A 17,173-nucleotide genomic window follows, 5' to 3' on the forward strand; every position below is an offset into this window, starting at 1 on the left:
TCCATCGTGCTCTGGGTGCCCTGGTTGGATGGTCATGGTCCTGGTTCGACAAGCTTTTCATCCCATTCCTCCCAGAGCGGCAGGGCTTTTCATCTCATCTGTTTTGCCCTCTGCGTATTGGTGTTTTTTGTTTGTTGTGTGAGTTTGAGGTTGGATTTTGATGAGCGGATCTGATCAGAAAATGACCGTGTGCTGGTTGGTGCTGATGTTTCCCCCCCCCCCCTTTTGGTTCCGGGGATTGTTTAGTGAACATCCAGCCCATCGAACACTGTGTACAGTGGATGTGTTTTGGAGCCACGTTTTTGATCTGAAACAATCACCTGACATACTTTGCTGCTCGGGTGTACCCCATTCCATCTTCCACCTGTGCATCGGTTTTGAGGTAGGCCATGTTTATGTCGAATGGAAGAGAAAAAAAAACCAACACAGTTTCAACTCCCCAAAAACCTCAAAGTATCGAGTTGCCTTTCATCTCATCGAAACTGTGGTCGGTTTTATGCTACCTCGTTACATTAAGAACCCAAAGAAGTGGACGAGGTTTTGCATACTATCGTCCAGCTTTCCTCCTTCCGAACGCTTCTTCCAAGATGGACGTTGGGCAAAAAAGAAGGGGATTTCGGTACGGTTTGTGGCTTGGCCACCACAGAGCCAACTTCCACAACGCAAATGAGATTCTGATCGTCGTGGTTCGGGGTTTTTCGGGTGGCCGGAACGGTGTTACGGAGCATACGCAACCGTGTACAGCAACAGTTTGTCGGCTTCTGTCGGCAAAAGGGCGACGCCTGAACGGTTCAGTGGTGGCGTACACCCTACGCCATCAGCTGGGTTCGGGTAGGTCTGAGTGGAAGTTTACGTAACATGTAGCACACAAACGATAGGTGGGGGAGAAAAATAGCAACAAAAAAAAAACACACACACACACACAACCTAAGTTCCTGTGACATGACGTGTTGTAGTCGTGTCACGGTTTCGTATACAAATGCACGAGTCGACAGGTCGTTAATGGGAAAGCTTTTGGAAGCCCATGGCTCGACATCGGATATCCACAGCGTAGCAATCCACATTGTATAGCCAAATGACATTTGTTCCACGCCAGTTTGTCATGTCACGAAATCTAGCGGGAAATTCAGCTGGAACATGTTAAAGAGTTGCTGCTAAGCATGACGACTCAATACAGCGCTCGCACCATTTGCGGAACACGTGATTTTTCCACCTAGCAGAAGACAGCAAGCAATTCGTTCTAGTTTTGGTTCGCAATAAAGACACGCCTTCGTTGGAGTTGAAGTCAAAGTATGGGAAGGTCTTCAACATGTTGCCAAAAACCAACACATCACTGGCACTGGTCCCTGGAAAGAGTTTTCCACACGCGTTTTCCCACTAGATAAAGGTGAAAATTAAATAAAGCGACAAATTTGAACTTCATCTTCCGTAGACCATTGTCGTCCGGAAGTGGTCCCAAATTGTCGTACCGTATGGGTAAAAGAGAGAAACCATCACTGACACAAACCCGTTGTCAGCGTGTGCTGGCCGGTGGCATTAGTGAAACTTTTTCACGTGCTCAATTTTCCCTGGCTGGTTCGTCGTTCTAACGGTGCTCGGACCCGAAAGCTTGCTTTCCCGCTTGCTACCTTATTTAATAATAAATGCAATGGCACACGTTTCGAAAAGAAATGAATTTTCAACATCTCGTAACTGTCCTTCCGGTGCCGGTATTTCTGTGTGCCCTAGCGTTCGTTAAGCGGTATAGCGAACCGTGCGACCGGTGAGCTACTTTCTCGTGGGAGTTGTCGCAAATCGACATGGGTGTCTTCGGTTGTGGCGTCGTTTGCAAACGAAAATCCTATTACCAGCCCGTGTGGCGTTTTTTCTTTTGGGGAGTTTTATGTTTTCCCAACCATTACCATCAAACAGTCGCTTCCACTTCCCCCTCCCCCTCTCCCCCACCGCTCGAAACGTTAGAGTGACTTGGAGTGTAAATTATTCTGGCTTCCCTTTGCAGCCCGTGAGTAAATTCCACACCGCAGCAGCGACACGCGATCGGTGCCGGGCGACTGGTGACTGACGGCTTCTTGAAGAAGCTAGCCAGAAGGGATTGCGATGGGCTAAGGTGCAAATTCAATCATACTCGGTGTCGCGCTTTCGCAAACGTCGGTGACACTTGAGCTCGCGATGGGTGAACTTGATGAAATTTATCAACATTCCAAGGTGGATATTGAAGCGGTTTTAATTTAGCTGAAATGAGGCACGTTGCCAAAGAATGGTGTTGGAAGTAGGAACGTTTTATAAGTCGATAAGCATTTGGAAGGTGGAATTGAAAAATGCGCAATGAAAAGCGTGTATGTATGTTTCCTGACTTCGCATAGCACACATTAATGCGCCAGTTACTAAACGCCTGAAATTATGCAATGTACAAGACATATATTGTTTTTTTTTTATGGCAAATTGGAATTTGGACTGGTCTAATCTGCAAAATAGCTTTATTTTAGTGTTTAGATGAGATATACAATTTTCAACAATAACAGAAAAATACAGACATAAAGGAATAGAAAATGTAATTGAGATAATTCACACCATGTCCCACTAAGTAGCAAAAGCTAGGAGTCCGTTTTCTGTTCTGACTTTGTATAGTATACATGCAGGCGCGAATAAAATACACCTTTCAAGGCAAATTACAGCTTTCTCGGGTAAAACGACTATTTTTTTTATATTTAAATGAGAAAAAAACAATATTATGCACTACTGAACATTCTTCTAAAACTGTTGAAAGGCTACAAAAATATGTTTTAATAAGAAATTGTATATAAACATAATCCCTTTAAACGATGTAAACCTGGGGAGTAGCTTTTACAAATTGAAAAGGATATTTTATAGTACCGACTATCCAACCAATCCCCTCTGGGGAAGGTTCTTAAAGACATATTCCCCGGCGAAGGTACAAAAAGGAGAAAGTTTTATCCTGATCTGACATCGGTCATTCATCACGTCAACGCCTAAATGTTCTCAACCAGCCTTTCTTGTCCGTACGCTGCTGTTGGCCATGCAGAAGCGAGCGATCCAATTCGGGGACAACGATAAGAAATGCGGGGAAATGTGACTAAAAAAATATTCTGGGCATGGGTTTTGGTTAAGAAGTCCCTCACCCGAGACTAGGAAGAGAGTAGAAGGACGAAGAAAAAACGGATCCAAACTTTATCACAACGATAACCCGCCGAGGTAGAACGAGGTGACTAGCACCTTCTGGACATCAGCACAATCTTTCGTTTATGGATTTACGTGTTATTGAAAAGAGGGAAGAAAAAATGTGCACACTTTTTACGAACATAAGAAAATGACCAATCTTGATGGAAGCGACGGAACAAAAAATAACTCGGCTTTCTAAATTAATATTTGTCAGGCACGATAAGAAGTCAGCCCAACGAGTACAAGGGTGTCGAGGTGGAAGGCCGCACGTTACGGATAGGAATTTGCGGCACTGTTTAGCGAACGAAGCACACACATATATACGCACACTGCATACAGCTTTTCCCAGAAATGTTGATCTTGCTGAAGGGTGTTACAGGCAATGTTTCGTATATAGGCGCAACCTCCAAGTTTTCATCCCTCTCCGCAAGGCTGCAGTTATCTGCTACTGTTTTCAACGTAGTTTTCTTCATTTCGTTGGAGTTTTCACCTTCCCCGGTGATCGTGAAGCTTTTTAAAGGGGCATAGGAGAAGCGGATGAGGAAATAATAGCATAAAACACGAAAAACTCCAGAACCGGGCATCAACGTCGTCCCGAGCGGCCATTTTGTGTGTGTGTGTGCCTGGAACATACCGGGAACCTAAGGGGGTGACGCAAGTGTTTGTACTGAGGTTTTCCAAAACTTTGTCCAACCTTAACTTCTTCTTCGATCTCTCTCTCTCTCACTCGTTTTTGGTGGGTGACACTCGAGGGCATACCATACACACACACACAAGCACGCACTCAAACATATACAATGTGGTAGCCTGCAGAAGGAAAACTTTACGTGGAACGAAACCTCACAGACCTTCAGAATGGGAAGAATAACTTCAGTCAGCACAAAAAAAGAGAAAAGAAAAACACAGCAACATAAAATTGGAAAAGTATTTGGGAAGATTCACACAATGTTGCAGCAGGCAGCAAAAGCTAGAAACCAGTTTTCTGGACGGTTTGGTACCGGAAAGGTGATACGCGGAACCAATTTCTTTGCTGTTGCTGTCCTACGGCAAAATGTAACAGGTCGTTTCACCACTCTACGTTTGTTCATTTAATTGTTGGGCCATTGATTCTTGTGATTGGTTGTGTGATAACCATTAGCAAGGTACATGAATGCTACACAAGCGAATATTTTGGGCGAAAAATAAGCTAGTTATTATCATTACTGACTAACAAGCAAACTTGACTTTAAACAAAATAGGCAATAAAATCAACATAATTTACGAAATATTTTTGCTTGCTTGTCAGGTTCAATTGCTGCTAATTATTCTTGTTTAATAAATACTATTTTCTTTATTGCTTATTATCGTTTAATATTGTTCTGTTTTGTAACAACTTGTTCTATGCTTTTTTTTCTTTTTCTACTTGAAAGTTAGGTTTTTATGCCTTTTTTCTTGTTTTTCTAAAATTCTGGTGACAGTTTTTTTGTGTATTGTTTGAATGCATTGATTAATATTTTTGAATTTAACAAAAATATTACCAATATGTTAATGATGTTTATTAATTTTACAGCTCTTTTTTTTATTGTTGTATTTTTATACATAAGTTGAACTTCATGTTTAACTTTAATATTGTTGTTTTTGTTTTCCTACCCCTGTGGTTATGTATGCTTGTTGATTTCTTCTGTTTTCTTGTACATAGTTTTGTATCTTTTTAACAACAACTTTTTGGTTTTGCTGAAATTTTTCGTGTTAATGCTGACGTGTTGACTATACATAAGTTATTTTTATGAAGTATAATTTATTTATCGTTTTTTCAATTATCGTTTTCGGTTGTTTTTGATTTCTTTTTCATCTTTTACCTTTTAGTTAATCATAATGTTAAACTCTTTTGAAATTGGAAAATGTTTGCTTTTGTTACGCTACTGTTCTTGTTTAGTGTCCTTGTTTTTCATAACGGTTTTAAACAACATTAGTTATTTATTATATTATGACATTCATTCATTTACTAAGTTCTTTTATCACCTTGATTTGGTTACTTTAAATTATTCCCAACGCGTGTATAAATCTGCTTGCATTTAGCTTAATTTAATTTATTCGTTGTTGTTCTCCCTATTTGATTATGTTTGTTTCTTTCGCTTTCCATGTTCTTATCGCCCGCCATGTCTGAAATGAAAGAAGAAGTCACCACCCATTCGGTTGGTCCGTGTGAAAGCCGTTTCCTATTAAGCGTTTTCGCAATTTCCCACAATCTGTTCTTCGCTTCGGTCGCCCAACGAGTTTGTCCGGCTTTTTGGGGCTTCTTTCTGTTGCATTGGACTTCCCCGGAGGGCCACACTTTTCCACGACGGCTTGCAAAACTGCTGCCAGCTAACTTCCCGCTCCACTTTGGGTTACTTTCTTTTCGCTATCTCGTCGTGCATGGTCTTAGTTTCTTTTTTGTTCTCGGTTTGTGGTTGGTTTCTGAGATATTGCATTTTTCTTCCTTCGCAAGCGTTTGCCAGAGGGTGACAAAAGGACATTGGAGGTGCTTGTGCGCTAGCTTTTTTGACGTCTTAAAGGGGCAGGGCTGGCAGTACTGGCAGCAGGTTCAATTTCAACCACATCCACAACAGTATCATCGGTACAATGCTTTCGGGGTTGTATCTTTCTTTTTCTTTTCCCGGTTGTTTGGAAGTTTGGGAACCGATCCAAATTTCCTATGGCATTTGTTCGCGGGGCAACAACGTTTTTTTTTGTCCGTTGCTCTTACGCCGAGTTTCGGTTGATTTCCGCTGGGTAATGGATTTACCAATAGCCGTAGATGCTGAAAGCACGGATTGTGGGTGCGCACGTGGGAGGTGGGAGGTACCAATGGGTGGATTTTTGGTTTTTCTTTTTCCTCCTCAATAGCAGCAACAGTAGCAGCTGGTTGGTGGCCGCCGGCTGTAGCAAAATGTTTCGGTCCCGTCCCGTTGGCCGTGTTTGCGCTGTTTGTCGGTGGTGATTGTTTCTTGTTTTTTTTTCGTTTGGTTGCTTTCCTCGGTTCGGGAATGAAATTTGACTTCTCTACTTTGGTGGACGCAAAAAAGCCACCATTATACAGTAGCGAATTTTCTTCTATTCTTTCACGCGGGTGTATGGATCAAAGCCTTTGTTGCGGTACAGCAAGTGTAATAATTGTCGTCAGTGGTGGCAGTTGAAGGTGAAGGCAAGAAAACAAGCTTTAATTGGATGCTTTTCTTTTGGGCAAACGTATCTTGAAGCTTTAATACTTTAAGAACAAGTTACGTAATAGGTAGATATACATTCAATAACACGAATTAAAGATATTTTTCTTGAAGTTGGTTGAAGAGAGATATTTTCCACCAATTACACTAAAAAATCTATTTCTCAGAAATGTTTAACGCGACGCCTTGCTACTTGCTGGTCAGAGGTTTTGACCGAGCTATGGTACGCCAGGCACAATTATTCCTTCGGATAGCTACCTGAGCAGCAAAACCTGGACGCGCTTTGATATTGGAAATCATGATAATCGTACTATGGGCTTTACCAAGATTTAAAATGCAGAACATATTGAATCCTGATAAGTCCGGTAAACCTCGATGGCTACGAGTTCTATTTTGAACCGTACCATGTTTCACAAATACAGAACAGAAGATGAAAGAATGAACTACGAGTCAGTATGGTCTTGGCGTCATACGAGTTGTAGAGCGAAGCAAATATCCTGTTGGTGGCGAAGGTCTTAACGATGCGATTGTTGGGGTACATGACCTGTATCCCGTACTCATCTCATCCTCCTCAGCTCAGCGAGCTTATTAGCAGGATCAAATGGAGCTAAGCTCACTAGCTAACTCCTATACTAACTTGTTGAAGTTACTATGGTTGAGGTACGTGATCAGTATGCTGGACTCATTCCCTCACAGGAAGTTCAGTGATCCGTACGGCACGAGGCAGATACGAGCACCGTGAGCTAGTTTGCTAGCTCAAGTAGAGCTAAACACATTCATTCACTCTGATCTTAAGGAAGTCCTCACTCAATTGGTTGGGTGGTTGGGGCACATGATCAGTATGCTGGATTCATGTCCTACCAGGAAGATGCACGGGGCATAACGGAGAACAACGAGCTCGTTCCCTGGTTCAAGTAAAGCTCACTTTGACTATGAACGAGCCATCATTATTTTAGGAACTTCAATAAACTTTTTGTAGAGAAAATTATAATAATGTTGGTTAATGTAGAATAAGAATGGCTTGGTAATATTATTCTGAGCTATTATAGTTTAAAAAAAAAACTGGCATTAAAATTACTCCGAGTTGCTAGTCACCTTAGAAAATGGCACCCTTATCTGATATATTTATCTTTTTGTCATTTGGTAGTTCTCAAACTCCTTGTGGAGATAGGAACTAACTCACTTATTTATTCTCATTGAATATACCCATCACTAGCTTGATTGTGAATGTAAATCTCATCTTAAAACGAGTAACAACACCATAATTTTACTAATTTAATTTACGGTGTGGTTTGTTGCACTGAATTCCATTAAAAAACGCCACCTAATAAGCGTATTGTTTACACCGGGATGAACCTGCTGTTAAACAAGATTTCGTCGACACTGAGTAAAACAAAATGTAAATCGATGACAACGATGGTTCCGTTCGTTAGAATACCTAAATGGGTGGAAGAACCATCAAGCAAATGGACGGAAGGTAGAAGAAATAAATCAACCTTCGCTGCGATGGGCTTGCAAGAACTCCCTCAAGGGAAGGTTGCGATAGAGCAAGTGAAAATCCCGCGCACAAGCGTGCGGAACAGCACCGAAGGGTAGTGTTTAATTTACGTCGAACTCGATATCCTTCGTATCGGACCATCATCCATCATTCGGGGGGAAAAAAAATGGGACGAGAGCTTTTCCCTTTTTGCCCCGGTCCAGGCCCGGTCAGGTTCACGCGTACGTACCGGACGGTACCCGATTGCCATTATCACCATTTTCCGTGCGGTACCATTACGTACGAGATGGCCGTTCGAAGGGTTTTCGCACGAAGGTCGCGTCAACCGAGAGTTAATGGGTTTCGACGATGATGAACCCCGCGGACACGGTTCGGGTGGGTCGTGGGCCGTGGTAGATAAGTGCGTGAGAATATTCTTCCATTCCTTCGGGGGCGGGTGGTTTGATGGGTGGATGAATTGTTAGGCAAGTGAAACCGAATAAATTACACGATTAAATATTCATTTCGAATTTCGATCCTTACTGCTCATCTCGGGCCTGGGCTCGGGAAAGCAATTCCTTCCGCTGTCGTTAGGAATATTGATGCGCATAGCTTTCGGGACAAATCTCTCTCTCTCTCTCTCTTTTTCTGTCTCTTGGCAATTTTTATACTAATGGGAGGAAATGGAGACGGGGACAGACCATTGGGAGCTGGCCCTCTTCACGTTGCTTGCATTAATTCCTTCCTACGCAGCGTATACGGTTTTATCTCGGTCTATCGTCTAACAACATACCAAGATACCGGGGCCATGATTCGCTTCGCAATAGAACCTGCCGGATATTGCCGTGCCGAAATCAGCTGGAAAAGTGCACCACTGCCAGCAGTTTGGGAAGTGGGTGGAATTTATGCGTGTAAATTATTGAACGAAACACAAGACTCCCGGGCGCCCGGGCTAGGAACGGGATTTCACGGGCGACACAGAACGACACCGCTTCCATATGCTGCCCAAAAATCCGTTCTGCTGCTGTCGGAAGCTGTTGCTTTATGGATGATGGGTTTTGATAGGCTTTTTGACGAACTTCACCATCCGCCACGTGGCGGACCTCGCTGCGAGAAGTGGAGAAGCTCATTTAATTTTCACGCCATAATAAATAAAGAGCCATCCGGGCTTCGTGCGAGCACGGGTGGAAATCGTTGTGCCCGAATTACCTTGCGTCACCTTTCGAGCGCTGGTTTGATGCCCCCGGGTTTGGAGGTTTTGGGAGCGTAGGAAATTATGTAGAAGCTATTTTGATTTGCTTTAAAATTCAATCTAAAACGGGAGCCTTTCATGTTGGCCGGTTAGAATGGTGCGGTAGAACAGGGGGGGGGGGGCTTAAGGCTTTTGCACATTAGATGAAGATCAAATGAGGGAAAATATTTTGCTAATACTCGATCCCAGCTCACTGCCGGGGTCGATAGAGGACGGGCAAGTGGAGATTCAAAGCAAGGATTACTCTTTGAGCGCAAAATGTGTTTGTTTTGTCTGTTTATTTATGTTCAATGCGTTCAGCTCGCCCGTATACAGGCATTTACGCTTCATCAAACACGGCACGGAAAATCGGGCGGTTCCCGTGCTTGCACAAGTGGGCGGCCTCGAGCACTGAATGGGCGAACGGAACAATCAAAGCGAAACCGGAAACAGAATTTATACGGTTTATTTTACGGCATCTGTCACGGTTTCGGTGTAGCGATTCGGCTGCTGATCAATTACGAGCCAACGCGGAGCCGCGGGTGAATTAAATATGAATTTAATTATGTGGTGAATGTGATGTTTGGGCAGACATTGATGGAAAAATACACCAAAATGGAAGAGGTTGTGATGTAATGGGATAAGTGGAGGTGGGAAGGGAGGAATGAAAAAAAGGCGTTTTAGTTTGCGTGTTGTCACAGGAGAGGCGATTGATATTTGCATAAAGTTTAACATATTAGTTATTGATTTGTTTTCTTCTGGGATTTTTGTTATTTCTATGTTTTACTAGGAAAGTAGCATGGAAAGGTTGGGAAACTGATTGAACACTATTTTCATTCACTTCTTTTGAAGGAAATAGTTATCATAACATTATTAAACCGGCCAATTGTTTCTTGAGAATTAAAGAAATAGTTCCAAAGAGAGATAAATATGAAGTTCTGTGAAGAAATCAAAAACGAAAAAAGAAAAAAAAAGAAAGCAAAAGAAAACATTTTCTTCAATATTGTTTGTACATTTTTGCTCGCCCTCATTACAAAGTAAGCCAACACTTAAAACGAGACTTTTTTCTTCAATATGCACAATTGTTTAACACACGCTGTACCACGTCACCCAAAATATGGGTGACGCGGAATATTTCCACGTGCCCGCGTCACCCAAACATGGTGGACTTGAAACAAAATATTGTGGTACATCGTTTATCTCTGATATCTATTCTCCTGAATCAGCAGTGGGTTATGAAATTATGGTGTTCATAAGTTTCTGATTCTTAATATAAGCAACATTACTGACTCACAAATGAAACCTCAAGCAGTATACACTTAATCCTCGCCTCGAAGATATTTTAGATCATTGACATTCAGAAAGTAGTGAATAAGAGAAGCGCTCTGACCAGAAGACACTTTTCCCAAAATGGAAAGCAATCAGCCCTCCAACACGTTAGCCGATTACAGCGTTAAAATAATCTCCCATACTTTATGCAGTGAACGAGAATTGAATTACCGCGCTGTTGTTTCGGTTTCGTGGTCACTGTTCGGCAAAGCTGTTACCGATTGATGGACGAGACTGTAACAAATGAAGCCAAAGTATAAGCAGGCAGAAACAAACGCAAGATAAAAAAAAAACACATTACAACCAGCTGGGTCGGGCAGTGTACGGAAAAATTTAATTATTATGACAAACGGCGCGACACTCGGCCAACACACAAACATTCGCCCGTTCCGTCGCTTACATAATATCACTTCATCAATTTCACCCAAATGAAGGAGAGAAACAAAATTTGCCTGCAGCAAAAATCCCGACGTGCGTGCGGTTTTGTCATGATGGTTTGTAGTGGAACCCCTCGAACCGTTCCTTTCCCAACGGAATCGAGGTGATACTTTAAGGGGACGTTGTGCCGGACCGGAACAGGAGTTGAAGATTTTATTTAAATTTGTTTATTGATTGGATTGTGTTCCGGGGGGAAAGGAGGTAGCGGGGTGAGGGGCCGAGTTTACATGCGACACTTTGCTGGGAGGTATATTTTTATAGGATCAATTTGGGTAAGGGTAAAATGTTTACCAAGCCCAAACGAGCTGAAACCAGCCTGACATAAAGCTAAACGTGAAGATGAAATTCATAGGAAATGGAGGCTTAAACTCACCTGTTGGTGCGTCTGCTTCGTTAATCCTATCAGTTTGTCAAGCAATTACATTTTCTTCTCTTTGTCTCTTTCCATGTCACATTGTCATGCGATACTTCAATGGGCGCGCCTGATTGCTGCAAATTGTTTATCAATACCCAAAACAGGGGCTTTGGCAAGCAAGGATTCCAATGTCAAGGTAGGTTTGCCATTCTTTTTCGCTCATTTAATTATCATTTTATGACTTTCCTTATATTTTTTCGTTTCCATTTAATGTTTCAACTCTTGTTGTTTGTCTTGTCTTTGTTTTGTTTTTAAAATCATTAATATTTAATTTGTACAATAGTTTTTTAAAAATTTCTTTTTGATTATTTCAATTTGGTTTTATAGTTTAACACTTTTTTCTTTAGTTTCCGTACAACATTCTAATCTTGTGTGTTTGAAATTTTCTTTTTGAATTTGTTATTCCAAATTCTCCACTTTCCTGAATGTTTCGAATAACTTACCATGTTATATGTTTTCTTTCCAGTTTGTTCCTTTGTCGTGCACAAAAGATGTCACGAGTACGTTACCTTCAAGTGTCCGGGTGCGGATAAGGGAGCAGATTCCGATGTAAGTACAATCGTTTTACACTAGATTTATGCAAAAATCGAGTGTTTTGTTGCAGCAATAGTGAAACAATGTTATCCATTTTTGTTTTGTTCGAAAATATGCTTTTGTGAATTAGAAAACAATACGTATGCAAAATTATTTTACGCGTAAAACTGTAAGCTTGTAAGCGAAAACAAAAAATTGTCTTTAATATTTCTTAGTTTAATGCATTGGCAGGATAACTTTAGTTTGTTGTTTTCATAATCAGACTGTATTCATTATTACGAAGTGTTGGATAGATTTTACTAAATTATTTATCGGATCGCGGCTTACTTTTTTTTTGCTTCGAAGCGAATTCGCGCAGCACGTTCCATATTTTTTCCTGCCTAACGTTTAGAACCCGTCCTGTCCCGTTTTCCCCTGTTTCCGGGCTCGGAATAAAAATAGCTTCATCCAAAGGTCGATCTTACCCGGTGCTTCCAGTGCGGTAAAATCTCGCGCTACCTCTCGCAGATGCTTGCGGTTTGTTTTGTTTTGTTTGTTTTACTCATTTAATTTTGCCGGTGACTATTCCTTAAACACTTTGCACTTTGTTTTACGATCCCTTTTTTGCATGGGACCGGGTCTTCTGGGTGTTTTCGTGAAAGTGTAATTTATGTTTTATTTTGACTATCCCTCCCCCGGCCGGGTCCACACCACCGGTATGCATACCGGATGGTTTTGCATTTTATGTAACAAATCATCTCCCGCACCGATGTGGTGTGCGTAATGATTTGAGTGTTGTTTTCGTGCTGCCGCTTCGGATCGTTTGCGTTCGCTAATTGAATGAAAACGGTTAACTGGGCGTTAAATTAAATCGCTGCGGTAAGGAAATGTAATGCAAATGAAGCGTTCGGCGAGCACGTTACGATGACATCTGGAATGAAACATTGCTTTATCATTTCTTTATTTCTTTACGGATTATCGACCATAACGGATGTGGAGGAGTTGGAATTTTCCGACAATCTCGTATGATATTTTAAAATCTCTTCTACATTAAAATTACAATGTTTTCCGAGGATTATATTGACATCATAAGCAAAACTGTATATATATTATATACAGCCAAATGAAGTGGCTTGCCTCGAAAACCCTATAAACTTCATGAAAAACTCCTATATTTGTTTTATTCCGAGCCTTTTCCGTCAAGAATTACTTATTTTTGTCCGATAAGATATGTTTAATTCAAGCAGGTGTGAAATGTTTAAATAAATCAATATTTTATTGTTACTGTTACTGCTTTTCGTTCAATTTTTAAATAACTGCTCTATATTATTTTTCGCAACAAAGCTATCATTCAGTAAAAAAATAGAGTTTCGAAAGGTTTAGTATAGGTAGTAATAGGTCAAATCCTGCTATTTGTAAAAAACTTGAACATATGGCACATGGTTACTGCAATTGTCACACCTGTTACTATTACATTACGCGAGTGTGTGTGTGTGCATGAGATAAGCGTGAGGATATATTAAATTAAATCTCTTATAGTCTAGCAAAACCAAATAGTAGCATTGCGTTCCGAGCAAATACTCTTAGTTAGATAGGTCGAGTTAACGATAGTGTTTTGTGCTTAGTGGAGTGAGTTTTACCTGCGATTGAGTGGTCTTCAGTGGTGCTTTAGAATAGAGGGGCACACCTTGCTGGCTAGATGCATCGTGCCAAATGTTTGGTTGTATGTAACTCTTTTGCTGCTGCTGTTGCTGCTGAAGGCCAATCGGTTCTCCTCTGGTACCGGATACTGAATTTATAATCCACTTGAATAAATTGCGCTTGATAGAACATAAAGTAAAATAAGTTAAACATAATTGGAATACTATTAAATTTAACTGCAAGTAAGCTACGTGCAAAAAAAAAAAAATAAACATCAGAAAGTGGTTCCGGAGGATGTTACGATTTGCTACGTCTAAATGTGTGTGTGCTATAGAATAGACAAAAATAGAATAGAATTCGCTGATTATCGCTTCACGTTACTTTAAGATAAACTCCATGCACCAATCATGATTGCTTTCCCGAAGTCATTTGAGAAGCGTACTGAATTACTTTTGGTTTATTTGTTATCCAAAATAAGATGAATATCAAATTGAAAATTTACAGTAAAATAAAAAATTGACATTTAAAAAATAAAACGTCACTTTAGCTTTTTCCGCAAGCTTCTTACTTGCTATTGTAATTAATTTTAGATTAATTCATAGGAACCGTTTAGCTGTTAAGTTATGTTACGTCAAACTGTTTCTAATGGTTATACTATTTTTTTTAATTTTCTTTATTTCATGATTTTTCATTGAATTCCACCAAATCCACTTGATCATCGACACTACCACCGTCATCAAAACTTCCCAATTTCTACCGATTCAACAAAAACCAACAAATACCACTGTGCGGTTTTATTTAAATCCGTCCACGACCTTAAAATCGTTCAATATGATACCTGTTGATCCAAAAAAAAAAACAAATAAATTTAAAAAAAACATGAACCTACATGATCTTCCTTTTACCTTCACGTTTTCACCATGGCGGCCAATTTGGAAAATGTGGAACAAAATCGAACGCATGTGTAAAAAAAAACATACATGCAAACCCTGTACTTAAACATGAACCAAAAAAAAACCCAACCTCACTCCGGACCACACACAAACCACACCATAACCAAATAGGACACCCGTACCAAGCATGAGTTTAAAGTGTGGACCTATTCGAGTCCAACGTTTTGCGATCACTGTGGTTCGCTGTTGTACGGTTTGATCCACCAGGGGCTTAAGTGTACAGGTAAAGATCAACACCATCTCAGTTTTTTGACGTTCGTTTTTGTTTTAATTTGTGTTTGTTTTGCTGTAACAGATCTGTCACTGTGTTTCTCCTTCTTTTATCACTCGAACCACTATTTTGTTTCTTTTCTTTCTTCCCTGAATTTCACTTCCCGTTCTGCCCAGTGTGGCGCTAGCTTACACTTGCTACACTCCCCACAGAACCTGCTATTCTGGCCCCACTCTTTCTTACTATCTATTTAAGATTTGTTTTATCTCTTACACAAACACATTGCTTCGGTGCGTAACACCGACGCAACATTAGCGTAAAAAAACCACTAAAGGTGTTCTACTGCAGCAAGCTAAACTACCAACTCATCCCATTCCATCGACAACATAATCAGCATCACATTGCATCTAGGCACCCATATTGTTCACCATAAGGCATTCGAGTTTCTCTGTTTAGCAAACGGAGAAACTTGGTTCGTGTTCTATATTTCACTTCTTGCAATCTGTCATCTTCTGCTTTATGCGTCGTGTGTTTCTTTGTCGTTCGTTTTCTCTAGTTGGCGCTTTTTTTCCGAACATTTCAACGATTGGGTATCTCAATCGATAAGATAGTAAACTGTTTTGCATGCCATTTTCTTCTTCTTGTTATTTCTATTTTTCGACTTCTTCTTCCTTCTTTTCTATTAATTAAATGTTATATCTTCAAAACGGTTCTTTCGTAAGTAGAGTTTGCGGTTTACTCTACATGCTTTGTAGGTAGTAGCAATTTTAGTAATTAAATTAAAACTCTTAAATGTTTTGACAAGAAGTGAGCAATGTGTGAACGTGGAAAGTGTGAATGATTGTTTTTTGTACTACAGGGTTTCTCTTCACATTACAGTGAGATAATTATTTGTTTGTTTAGTTGTCTATTAGTTGAGTTCGTTTGTATTGATATAATTTAAATTAACATTTTACAATTGTTTTTTTTTTAATTTTATCGTCCAAAAGTCGACATTTTGAAGAATCAAATCGAACTGTTTACAATGGGGAATATTTCTACAGTATGTTATCAACTTACATAAGCAGATGGAAAGCATCGAATGAAAGCTATACAAACATATCACACATTATTGATTTCCATTTCAAACACGATGCCTGTTGATAAGACATACGGCGACTGAGTAACATAAAAAAATGGACTCGTGCACGGTCAGGCGGTAGAAGAAACACTTCAAGGGCACGAACGAAACGCCTCGCGAGAAAGACGACTGCTGGTGATAAAGTTTTCACTTCCGGTCCACCGTTCACCGCTGGGAACAGCTTAATCTAAAATCCATTTTGTGGAGGCCAAGTTTAAGGCGAAAACAAGGCGAAATTTGATTCCGGCTTTGCAGTATGTTAACGTCTGAAGCATATTAAGGTGAATGGTTGTGGTGGTTGCAAACAATAGTTTGGGCGGCTCGGGGATGAATGGTCGGTATCGGATGTGGAAAGCATTTCGTTCAAAATCGATCGATGCCCCGTCTTCGAACGATAAGATCCAACCAATGGTTTGAAGCAATTTTTCATTACGCTCATATTCATTTGCACACCTCAAAAGAATCATCGCTGGTCCTCAAGACTCCCATGGCTTCAAGAAAAATAAAATAAGTTCGGATCTCATCTCAGAAAACGCACCGCGTGTCCGCGTGACAGGGTTAAGGTACCATCTCTGCAGTTTTCCCGTACGCAATGTTTATCTAGACGCTCGGTCATCCATTTCCGACAGCTGACAGGTCAGCGGGAAGAGAAGGTGTCATCTGGGGATGAGGTAAATATGGCGATTTGCAGACGATAGAAGACGACCCACATCATGAACGATCGCCACGTTGGTCTTCTTTGAACTCGTGGCCGACAGACCGGTGTAAGTTATGCGGTGTGACCATCTGTCACCGGGATGAAATTTTTCCTCGCTTCCGATACTTCTCTGTGCGCCAGAGTGTGAGCGAGTATGTTTACGCATCACAGCGTGCCCAGTCATTGGCCGGGGTATTGCACAAAAAAAAAAAAAAGAGAACGCCGACTCTAAATACCATCGTGCAAAAAGGTATTTACAATCTGCTGTAAACACGCTGTTACCTATTGAGTGGTAACACTCGTACCCTCCGACCAACTATTTCTGATATATCTGTATCGTCGGAACCGTTCAGTAGGAAAGCGGAAAAGAAGGTACAAACAGGAAAATAGAGAGAAAAAGAAAGAAACGTCCAAATGCCAATGGATTTAGATAGGTATGCTCCTTCACTAGGTAAACTAAATAAGGGCGACAGTATTCTAGGACCACGTTCACGCCTTGTGATCTCTCACACTGCCAGCAACAAGAGTCAATGATGTATGAAAAGATGTTCAAAACGATGTTAAACAAAATGTTTACCGATTACCATCGGTGGTGAAAATCGGTGGTATCGAAGGCTAGGAGAGTTTGTTTCCCGGTGCGCCGGTGTACAGATGCGACCAAGTGTCGTCTGCTTGGACACGACCGTAGCATGACTGCGTGCGACTTACGTCGCTTTGCTCGACGCCCGGACCGGGATCGCTAATTAATGGCGTCTATGGCTGTGGCCATGATTTACCCGTAAC

At 40.9% G+C, this 17,173-nt stretch overlaps 1 protein-coding gene across 1 annotated transcript in view; it reads left to right on the plus strand.

Moving 5' to 3' along the window:
• The window catches only part of LOC128706686 (protein kinase C, brain isozyme-like), a 59,527-nt gene that overhangs the window by 18,243 nt on the left and 24,111 nt on the right, over positions 1-17,173 (plus strand). Inside the window, exons 2-4 of the mRNA XM_053801625.1 lie at positions 11,360-11,391; positions 11,722-11,804; positions 14,474-14,585. Coding sequence (XP_053657600.1) covers positions 11,360-11,391; positions 11,722-11,804; positions 14,474-14,585 — 227 coding nt within the window. The remainder of the gene's footprint in view (positions 1-11,359; positions 11,392-11,721; positions 11,805-14,473; positions 14,586-17,173) is intronic.

Source organism: Anopheles marshallii, chromosome 2, assembly GCF_943734725.1.
Source record: "Anopheles marshallii chromosome 2, idAnoMarsDA_429_01, whole genome shotgun sequence".
In the NCBI taxonomy this organism is placed as follows: domain Eukaryota; kingdom Metazoa; phylum Arthropoda; class Insecta; order Diptera; family Culicidae; genus Anopheles; species Anopheles marshallii.